The following is a 12,127-nucleotide window of genomic DNA, read 5'->3' as shown; positions in this document are numbered from 1 at the left end:
CCGATAAATGTTTCTGTCCAAACATTAAGAATAATTAAATGTAACCACCGTCCAAGATTTTCAGCGTCCCAATCGGTTTGCCAACTCGAATGGGTACTCTGACCTAGACTCTGACGCACTAAATGGTAACATTCATCGTGTGAAATTTATCTGTCATAAAATTCGCCTTTCGTGGCCCACCTTTGCGAAAGAGTCATACAAAAGTAATCATTAGACTGATGCAAATTTTGACATTTTCGCTCCACAGTGCTCATACGGTTCCAAATCGGGTCTTGATTAGTCTCCCAAAATTTGAAATCATTTGCAAAGAAACTGACTTGGCACAAACCATTTGAAGTTTATATGGAAGTTACTATGGGAAATCAAAACTTTTTGTTCATTGTCTTCTTACCTTTTTCCATATTGCACTGTTCAAAAATTCAAAAACTTTACTTATGGAAAATTTTCTCAGCTTCAACTTAGCAGAATATAGTTGTTCAGCCAAACGTCAAATAAAATAGTTATTAATTGTTTAAGAGATTGATGATCAAGCAGCTGTTTTATGAGCAACACTGTATCTTGCAGTGTGACATAGTAGCCATGATTTTCGTGCTCTATTCCAAGCGGCAGAAACACCAATGTTGCCTGCTGAACAGTTGATTGAGCATAATCGTAAGACATTAGTGGCTTGAATTATTGATAACTTTTGATGCTTACATTATATTGAAAAGTGGTTAAGGACAAAGTTGTAGCTGAAAAAAATTTCTACGAGCTCAGTTATCATTTTTTAAAGCAGAGCGATATGGTAAATTGTTAGATGGATATGAACAAAACATTTGGTTTTCCTATAGTATTTCCATATAAACTTCAAATGGTTTGTGCCAAGTCAGTTTCTCATCGAATGAGTTCAAATTTTGGGAGACTAATCAGGACCCGATTTGGAACTGTTTGAGCACTGTGAAGCGAAAATTTCAAAATTTGCATCAGTCTAGTAATCATATCAAGCTGAACATTGCATTAGGTCCTAAGTAACATTGACAGATTCTCTTCGTCGACTTCCTCTTTGTATCCCAACGACCATCTCAAGCCATTCCCAGGTATTTTCAGCACACATATCGATAAAAGAAGCTTTCATCTAGCATCTAATACGACAAACACAACAAGAAACGATTATGTGCTCATGTTATTAACGAAAGGGAAAGTCGACGAAGAGAATCTATCAAGGTTACTTAGGACCTAATGCAATGTTCAGCTTGATATATGATCTTTCGACCAGTACACTCATCTGCACCCTCACCTTTGAAAGTAAATAAAATGAGTGCCTACCTTTTTCATGACCGAATAGTCCAATCGAAATGAGACTATCCGTGAAGTAATGGTCTCCGGGCATGTTGGAAATCATCCCCAATGCGAAGTTGATTGCTGCCAGCTCAGCAACATAAAGGGTGTCCCATATTAAATTGAATCAAGGAAAAAAACGCTGTAGAAAATTACCTAGTTTACCGATCCTTTTTAAACTTTCAGACAATAAAATGTAACCTATTAGTACGATTTTGGCATATTTATTTCATTCAACTTCAATACCATAATCGTACGCTCGCAGCTTACGCTTACCTCCACTCATTTGGTTCTGTACAACATCTGGCTGCAGCTTCTTCTGTACGGAAACCGAGGGGGGCGACACATCTAAATCTCAATGTATTTCTTGGCAAAATTTGAAAGTTTCTGCTTCCTTACTTCCTCCGGAACATCAAACTTGTGCTGGGCGTTGAGAACAGTAGCCTAGGAAGCTGCTGGAAGTCTGCCTTGACGTAAGTCTCATCATCCATTATGATACAATGAGGCTTTGTCAGCCCGTGACTTTCCCATCGTATTTCGTCACGATTTGGAACGTTCTGCACTCTGTACTTGTACTGCAACTTGTTGGCCACACCCCTGACCGAAACATTAGGATTCCGCTTAATTTTTCAAGAGAAAATACCCAATGGGTAATTTTTTACAGCGTTTTCTCCGTGATGCAATTTGATGTGGAACACCCTTTAAACGGAACAAGGTTCTTATAGGTTGCGGAAGGTGCTAGTCTTGGAAATGATTTATGATTTTCAGAAAACAATTAATCCTGACATGTTATAAGTTCAAGTTACAGTTTTGCCCAGAAAGCAGTCCATTTATATTATCAGAAAGTTATCAGTTTCAAATTCTAATTAAAAACTCATTACCTAGAAATCTTGTAAAAAAGCGGTTTGAGCAAAGTTGGAGCTGATAAATGTCACATATGAGCAAATGGCAAGCTTTTCCGTGAATTATTTTGACGAAGAGCTAAAATGTTGAGAACATAAAGTTCACTTTTCCCACATAAACTTCAAAGGGCCAGTGTAGTATGAGTTCACATTAAAATAAACTAAAATTGTGGGAGAATGATCAGGACCTGATTTCGACATTTTCAACCACTCAAGTGTATACTAATACACGGTTTTTAAATTTTATATATATAATTTATCCAAAGTTGTGCACTTGGGCATTCAGAGATGTCTATGCAATATTATGCGAGAAAGGCTCTTGACGCCCATAGGTGTATAAACAGTATTTTTCTATTGCCAAAACAAACCACCAATGAAAAAGTATCAGAACCACCCAAAATGTGCTGCGATCTAAAGGAAAAGAAATCAAACGAATGGTCGACAGACAAAACGTTGAATGTATAAAGGTCTATTGAACAAAAGGTCTATTGAAAAAAACGTCGAATGAACAAAAAGTTGAATGGTCAAAAGGTCGAATGAACAAAAAGCCAAAAGAAACAAACTATTGAATTGACAAAACATCGAATTAAATGTTGATTAGCTTTTAGCTGGAAAAGAACTGCTCATATTATAAATAATGAGTCAACTCCAAGAGTGGGAACTAACTTTCGAGCATTTTCAGCTGAAATGTTTTATGTCTTTTATCTGTAAAAGAAAGAAGGAGTTAAATCCAAGAGTTATGATTAACTTTCGAGCGTTCTGAGATGGAGTGTTCAATAGTCGATGGAAAAAAGCCAAATGGTCGAATAGAAAATATTTCAAATGAAATTTGAACACCCAAAACAAATGGCATGATCGATCAACCGTAGGTTAGTAGTGGATTTAAAATTATGAATTTCAATAGAGATTAGCAGCTTATTCAAAAATATATATCCGCTTATAGGCTAGAGAACTTCTTCGGCATATGCACTCATTTCCGTCATATCGAGCAGAATCAATCATACATCTGGTACGATAGTTTAGTTCAAAAGCTAAAATACAATGTCTATAAGAATGCATAATATTAATATTTACATATTATTCTAAAAAACAATAGAAGCGATCCTAACGAACAAGTTTTATTAAAGTTTTAAAGTCTAAATCATGATCTACAGAACCCTCAATACCCAAGCAACACAATTTGGCATAAACGGGTTTACATAACTTATGACAATATCAGCATTAAACATTTACGTCTAGTCACTTATATACAACTTATTTATACCGAAAAAAGCGCAAGAGGTGGGCTTATATATAACATATGCTTGACTTGCGCAACTTATTTATGACTATAACGCAACCTATTGTATTGGACATGTTGTAAATTAATTTCATCCTTCCTACGAATGGAATTTGTTTATCATCAATTCACACAACTTATTCTTCTGAGGAATTTTATCGTGCGAATAAAGTGCCTAAACTGAGATTCCGTACTGCAAACATTTATGTGGTTGCAAATTTATGGTAAATCTTTACATTCTACTTCTAAAAAACTCATTGGCTCTTAGAAAAAGCTTAATATAATAAATTAAATTGCATAAAAAATCCTAAATAAAATTCCCCAACTTTGCAAAAAAGAAAAACAAATAGAATATCAACTTTCTTTTTTAATTATCTTACTTTTCTCTTTTACAAAACGTACATCCAAAACGTACGATGTTGAAAGCACAAATTAAATGTTTTTTTCATTCTATACATTGCTTCATTGGTCAGTCATTGTAGTGCAGTTTGTAGAATGCATTGAGAAATTTCATAATTGTTATCAAAACATGTTTATAACACGAAAAACAAGAACTTTACATGCATCGTATATTGAAGTTATAATTAGGTATGGCAACTCTCAATTGCCTATTTATAGCACTTTTATAACTGATTGATTTTGATGAACCATGAGTACAACTGAAATATGACTTATTAATAACATGTTCAGAGTTGGTTGGAAATGCTAACATGAAGCTTTAGTGTGATGATTTATTAGCTAGAGAATGATCTTTAGAAGAGGGTAGGTGGATAGTTCCGTTAGAGTACGGCAGTATGAAAATTGAATAGAAGTTGAAAATGAGCGAAGGGCCATTAATGCGTCAGTTTTTCAAGATAGACGCACATTTTTGCCTGTGGACTTGGAGACATACTTCAAGTCCCCGCGTACATCGTACGGGTTAGGCAAAAATGTGCGTCTATCTTGAAAAACTGACGCATTAATGGCCCTTCGCTCATTTTCAACTTCTATTCAATTTTCATACTGCCGTACTCTAACGGAACTATCCACCTACCCTCTTCTAAAGATCATTCTCTAGCTAATAAATTCTCACACTAAAGCTTCATGTTAGCATTTCCAACCAACTCTGAAAATCGTTAACTTCGCGTATGAAGTAACATAAAAAACACTTTGAAAAATAACATGTTATCAATAAGTTATATCTCAGATGTATTCATATTTCAAATAATGACATATGAAAACATGTTGTACATAAGGCTAGCCAGTTTTTACCAAATACAAACAGTTAGAAATGTGTTATAAACTGGTAATTGAGACATGCAATATCGAATTATAACTTCAAGATGACAAGTGCTTGTCAGAAAGGTTGAACTCTTCACAAACAACAATACAACGCGTCTAAAATAGGATGTTTGAAAAGCAATTAATATATAACTTATTCACAACTGGTTTTTTTTTTTATTTTTCATGCAAGATGTTGCAAGTGTTACTTGAGTAAGCGGTGCCGGTGGTGTAGTGATAAGCGTGATTGCCTCTCACCCTAAAAGGCCTGGGTTCAATCCCAGTCGGGGCCGTCGGGATTTTTTGAGGCATAACATCTTTGATCACGCCTTCCTTCGGTAGCATGGAGGGAAAAACAAATCAACACATAAAACAAAACAAAAAGAACCCTCATTACTCCAAAATTGTTACTTGGGAAAGGTTTAATGTGCAGTTGCCTCTGTGCAATAATGATTCGTCTTCTTATCGCAACGTTTTGCTTGGCTTTATCGTTTTTGAGCAGCGTAAGTTTCAAAAATCAGGTCCAGTTTGATAAGAATGAGTTCCAAACTAATAAGCCACCTTCTAATTTAATTCATTATCCAAAAGATAAGCAGTGCTAAAACAAATTGTAAAGTTTAATAATGGCTAGAGGTCTCGGAAATGGTTTGGATTTGTGTGGGGAATATTATGGAAGAAGATTGTTTTTTTAATCGCTCTGACTTTCATTCTAATTGCCAAACACTGTAAAGATTGCAAATGTGACTGCCATGAGAATGACGATGCCTGTTTTTGTTACGACCAGTTTATTTTAAATTAGATAAAGATAAAAATGTAAAACAGTATCAACATATGGTAATTTAATAGGTATATATGTACCTGACAACAGGGTGCCTTCCATTCATTTTGAATAATTTTTTTTATTAAATTATGGAATAATAAGATATTATAATAATATTTTGTTTGTGTAAGCAACAAGAAAAGATTGTGAAGTTTGTGTTTGACACATAATACCTGCCAATTTTGCTACACAAGTGTCGCAATAAGCGATTTTGTCATTATCACTCTTCGCTAAGAGGCGATTAGAAAATCGCTCATTGTGACTCTGCCAAAGCTAAATTTGCAGATTTTAAGTGTCAAACACCAACAATCAAAAGCCATTTCTGCAGATAGTGCTCATCATGACCTCCAGTCACGTGCAGTTGGTAGCAATCTAAGCATGTGTAACATATCGTAAACATGTGTAACGTGAACGCACTGGAGAGCAAAATACTTGCACAACGTTGCACAAATTTCTTGCTTTGACTATTAGCCTCTATAAGCCACCGTTATACGGTACGAGAATGGATATGTCTTCTCATTCGTTATTCGCTTCATAGTTGATGGTTGCAGAGTCTCGGCAAATGCATGTCTTGATCAGCGAACTGCACGACATTGTCATGTGTTTATGTGTAACTGAAATGCAAGATTTCCATCCAGTTTTGCTTTATATTTGTATGTTATCTCCGTGCAAAATGTTTCTGTGATTATTAAAGTTAGGTAATTTTTAACCAAAACTGAAAGTCTAAATATAAGTCATTCCATCTCAAGTGACCGAGCAAATGCATCGACCCTCTTCGATTTGAACCAAAATTCAGCTTCAATCTAATTATTTTTTTATAACTGAGCAATCCTGTACTGCCAGATTTTTCTTTAAATGACATATGCACACTACAAAATACGGCTTAGTTCGTGCTGCCGATGGTAGAACAGCTGGTTCACATGCAGTTCAAATGGGAAGGTTGCCGAAGAAAAGAAAAGGCTTCCAAAAATAGTCACACTCACCTGAGAAGTTTGGAGCGTTGTGAAAATGCTTTCAAACAGTTTTGAACCATTCCGTCGTTTGGAATGAGCATGAGCATGAGCATTTTTATTGCCAGATCAGCTGTACTTACACTGATAACCAAAAGACGATGCTTGGGATTAGCAATCATCCTCAATGTGTAAAAACTGGTGATCTTAAACTAGGCAATACCAGCGCCTGCCGCGCCCGAACGCAGGTCAAGAAACGAATGGGTAGGAATGTGTTGACGTAACACTCTCTTTGATGGAAGCCGAGAAATCCTCTGCCCTTCCACGAGGAATCACTGGGATGTTGGATAAGAGGGTAGGGTTTGCAGCAGGGTTCGGTTTGGTAAACGATAAGCTGAATTGACGTCCTAACGATAGCGAGGGGTTACCGTACAAATAAATAAAAAAGAATGATCTCACTTAAATAACCAAGTGGAGCTGCACTAACAGCAACTGGCCTCCTCGTAGACTTTCTTCGATCCATAGCAGGTATCTCCATAAAAAGAAGACGTCAAAATTCCGGATGCATTCGGTCGATATATAATTAATAAAATATAACAAAATACAAACGACCTCGATTTAAGTCACTCAATTTCTTTAAACTCAAGCTATATATGAATATTTTAATTGCATGGTATGATTGAACCGAGGGAGACGACTCTATCTACGATGCAGAAAATATTGTGCTATGCTGTGGCTAGCTGCGCGCACGCTGAGATAGAAAGAAGATTGATGACGATTCTGAAGATTTCCTGCAAAACTATGATGCTCGATGCAAGTAGATGCAACAAATGAAAGAAGATTTTTCGAAGATTAATTCGCTAGTGTGAGATTTGTTGAGCATCTTAACTTGAGATTTAGATGTGTCGCCCCCCTCGGATTGAACTGAACTTTGCCTGAGCATACAAGAGTTATAAAAACAAGTATTAATGAATAATTCTTGAAATAGCAAAACTCTGCAAAGATAAAACAATTTAAAAACATTGGCCTAATGTATGATATTCAATTGATTTTCTGGGTAATCCAAATTCTGAAAACCATAGATCATATTATTAAATTATAATTAAATAAAATGTAAATAACAATGATTTGCTAATTGGGTACTTCAGGATCTGCAGGACAACTGTTTTCTGTAAATGAAAATTTTAGTTATAATGATTTAATGAGATTTTAAATATGTAAAATAACAATAATTTACTAGTCATGCAATATATAAAATATAATGAATTTAAAATAAACAAGTATTACAAAATACAAATAAACTGTAACTGATTTCAACTTTTGATATTTTATTGGAATTGAAACAAACACTTTATTATGCACCATGGAATATTTTAACGCAATATGGAATGCTTTTAAAAATATTGATAGACTCTAATAATGAATCAATAGTCAGAAAAATTGAGGTTATTTTGACAGTTAACAGTTTTCATGCACTTGCTATCATGCATTACAATGTTTTCAATATTTTCTTGAACGTAGGCTGAAAAAAGTGAACCATTATAATATTATTCTAAAAATGATCCATCATCGAAGAACTGAAAATAAACTTAAAGATTTAAATCAGTAAATTCAGCCTAAACTGAGGACTCAAGAAAATCAAATGATGTTACGTTGCTTCTTCTAGCTGTGTTTTGATCCTGTTTTAAATATTTATCACTGAATATATAACAATAATATAATAGGACCTGGGATTTATTCAAACTCAAACTCCATGGTGGTGCCCTTTACACAAGAATAAGCCTTTACTACCGATGATCTTTTAAACCTGGAGACAAAAAAGCTACGAAAAAGCGCTTATGCCTTCATTAAATTCTACTTTTACGCGACGTTCGTTGTTTCGATTTGCTCCTTACGTAAGGTCGCGGCCAGACTAGTAATTTTAATTTCCTCAAAAGCAAGTGTGTGAAGTTTGAATGTTGGTAGCCCTAGTTAAATTACACTTTCATTGAATAGTTTTGATACTTATTTTAAAGTATCATATCAGATACCTCAATTTAAGGATACTCCAGCAATGTATCGAAGAAATGAAACTAAATAATGTTTTACCATAAATTCCATATGTCTGTTTTCTGCAGCACATGCCTTAAGTGTCCGAAACATGCATGAGAAGGTACTATCCCAAAATTTGATTGTACATTTAAAATTCTTCAAAAAGGGTACCCAATGTCCTTTGTATCTTTTTCGGTCTCAGAGATATGTTGAAATAAAAATTGGTGTTATAAACAATTGGCAACAGAGGGTTGGAAAAATGGCACAAAACTTTGGATTTTTTGGTTTTGGCCTAAAATAAGTAGACCCCCAATGTTGGTTTAAATCGGAGAGGGTCGATGCATTTGCTCGGTCACTTGAGGTGGAATGACCTAAATAAAAAAAGTTTCTGTACGATACTATTATTCAATGAACTGCTCATGTTATAATGAAGGAATTCAATTAAAGAATGACAAATAGCTTTAGAGCATAATCAGTTGGACAGTTCAATTTTTATTATTGGTCAAATAACTACTCATGTTATGAAAAAGAAATCATCTCCACGTGAGAGAATAAAACTCGATCAAAATCCTGTATCTCAAAGTCCTGGCCATATAAAAGGTTACTGCCTACTGTGTGAACTTCCTTTATAAACTACACACTTAGTTTTTTCTACCGAGCTCGGTTGTGCAAATCTCGGTAAAATAAGTTTCACTGAGATCTCAGCAAAAGTGACATTTGATTGCTGAGTTACTGTCTTCAGTTAAGTTGTTCAAATTACCACGGTCTTCCGGATGGTGCTCATATTAGATCAGAACTCTCTTACTACGTGGCATTAGCGTGCATGCGAACTTCTTCAATATGCGACATCTCGAAGCTTACTCCGTATAGTATGTTGCTGTTCAATGTGAGTATTTTCGGAACAGGGGTGAAAATCAATGCTGGATGCCATTTTGGAAACAGTTGTCCACCATATCTGTTCTTGAAAAACTGTCAAATACCTTTCAATATGGGTATTTTCCAAACGTGGACTACGTGTAGAAGCCAAAATTCGATGTTGGATGCCATTTTGGAGACTAATGTCGTTTCGATGAATTATTCAATGGTGTTGAGTACTTGGCACTGATAAATTCTGCAAGTAGTAGACGAAATATGCGTAGCTGTCAAAAGATAAGCAATTATAACGGAATTAAAAGGAAATAATCAACACACTCAAAAACTCTCTAGACAAGCTAATATTGAATGGTCTAACAATCTTAACAAGGCCATTTTCAAAATGTTTCCAATGCGCCTAAAAAGGCCATAGCAAATCTGAATTGGCCGAAAACACTGCCATCTTCCAACGAAAAATGACGCCAACGGAAAAATTACCAAAAAGGTCGAAAAATTGCGAAACTCAAAAATAGCTCTAAATCAAATTATGAAATTACCTGAAAACGCAAGCAAAACTGCAAATCACAGAAAAGAGCATTGACATTCTAAAAAATCTTTACAGAAATGATCATTTGCTATTTACGGGATTTAAGCCAAAATTGCTCAACAAACACCAAAAGCCTTAGTGCCAAATAGCGAAAACATAAAAAATAGATTTTTCCTCTCATAATTCTATGAATCTTCGCTTAGTTGCTGGAATTCAGTGAATTTGACTCTCCATACATTTCTACATACAACTTTAAACCAAAAGCGCCAGCTCGTGTCACATCCGAATGAGCTGAAATTTTTAGAGAGTGGTTTTCTCACCAAATGGCCACAATTGTGGCCCATTGATAAAAAGTGATAAACCATTAAATGTGGGCCAGTCTGATCACTAATGCGTCCCTGAGGAGTTATTAATTTAACCCAAGTCACGGTAAACGGGCATTAGGACGAAACGGCCACTTGTGTTACCCGACCTGAATCAGGAACCCACCAGAGTAAATCTGACCACAGGACACACAATCATTCCTATATTTTTCCCCATCTATACTGAAAATTTAATAAAAATATCACATCAAATATGGTTATGGCGATAAACTTTTAAACTAACAGCACATTATTTTGTTTTTTTTCGGTTTTGAATGTTTTTTACTTTGGTCAATTTTTTTACTTTGGTCAAAATTTTACGTAACATTTTCCATTAACCCCCTATGTAACAATAAGTAACGCAAGCTCGATTCGTCTTCCCCCTCCATGCGTTACCTAATTGGTGCACGATGCCTAATATGATCCCATACAATTTTTGATGATTCGTTTTATTTTCTTCTCTTTTCTTACTTAAAACGAGGTGCTCAATCATTATTTAATATGTATCCTATGAAAAAAGTTTCAGCTTTCATATGGCGCGTTAAGTTTTCAAATTGGTGAGAGGTAAGCTTATGAAGAACTCATTTCATCGAAAACATCGAATATGTCGGCTAATTTCAATATGGTCGCCAAGAAATTTTAAATATTCCAAATAAAAGCTTCGAAGTTTATCTTTCGAATAGTATGCGAACATCAAGATTTTTTTTTTGTAGGAATTTAACGAGATATATTATTTTAAATCATCCAAGAATTTACAAAAAAATATCTTTTTCTTAAACTATTTGTTTTGACCGGGAAGTTAACAAGGGGTCCATCGATCCAACATACCATTTTTTTTTGTTCATAACTATCTAGCTATCGAATAAATGAATTTTAAGAACCTCGAAAAAAACATGGCCGTTTTCACCGGGAATTGCTCAGTGTTAAATTATGTCAAGCCAGAGACATAATTCAATTTTATAACGTAATTTCTCTTCACTTGTCTCGTTTTCAGATACTGCATCGCTTTTCTAGTTATGAAGGTGACCAAGCACTGCCACAAAGACCTCAACTACAGGGCACTGCTCGAGGGCGACCGCATTGTCGTTCATTGTGATTTGGAGCCACCGTTTACACAGAATATTACTTCAGTCGAGCAGGATCCTTACGAAAACTACATTTCAGACGAGTCCGCCGAGGATGCTGATGAAAATGGAAACACTAGCATAGATGATTACGATAGAAATTTGCAGCATCATAGTATTAGGAAAGATTCGCAGCGGACGTTGCCAGATCGATGCCTAGGGGAGGGAGTCACTGGTCGAAATACGCGGTTTGCATCTCTGGTTCTGCCTTCTTGCCACGGAAAGTGGCTCCGACTAACAACAGCATTTCCGAAAAAGTGCACCTCCGGCGAGGCGCAGTTTATCTTCGTCTAAAACATAACCTCCAAACACCTTCGGGACAGATGAGCCCGGCGGAATGGCAGTGTTTGTGTGTAACCGTATCAGTCAGTGCAGTATCTAAGGCTGCATTTCATTGACAATATGGTTTTTTCCCAGGAGCAGAAGCGTACCCGGAGAAGTAACTCCATCATGTCTTGCATATAAAGGAAAACCACATGCATATGCGTATGGAAACCGTAAAACAGAGGCAAGCTCAGACCAGCAGACAAACATTCAACCGTAATAAATTAAAATAAAGCGAGTGAACCCTTATCCTTACGGATGTGGCAGGTCGTAAAATTTGACCATAAACCATGAAAGCTTGAATAACATGTAAATAGACTTTTTTCATTATTTTCCTTACGATGATATGAGATTAACAA

At 35.6% G+C, this 12,127-nt stretch overlaps 1 protein-coding gene across 1 annotated transcript in view; it reads left to right on the top strand.

Annotated features, from left to right (window-relative positions):
* The window catches only part of LOC135712021 (somatomedin-B and thrombospondin type-1 domain-containing protein-like), a 164,100-nt gene extending 151,973 nt beyond the window's left edge, over window positions 1-12,127 (top strand). The window contains exon 5 of the mRNA XM_065235024.1: window positions 11,315-12,127. Coding sequence (XP_065091096.1) covers window positions 11,315-11,738 — 424 coding nt within the window. The 3' untranslated portion in view covers window positions 11,739-12,127. The remainder of the gene's footprint in view (window positions 1-11,314) is intronic.

Source organism: Ochlerotatus camptorhynchus, unplaced genomic scaffold, assembly GCF_037179485.1.
Source record: "Ochlerotatus camptorhynchus isolate MF236.1 unplaced genomic scaffold, CSIRO-AGI_Acam_v1.1 ptg000003l, whole genome shotgun sequence".
Classification (NCBI taxonomy): Eukaryota; Metazoa; Arthropoda; class Insecta; order Diptera; family Culicidae; genus Ochlerotatus; species Ochlerotatus camptorhynchus.
The sequence above is the reverse complement of the archived record's forward strand: the minus strand, read 5'-3'. Positions and strand labels throughout refer to the sequence as shown.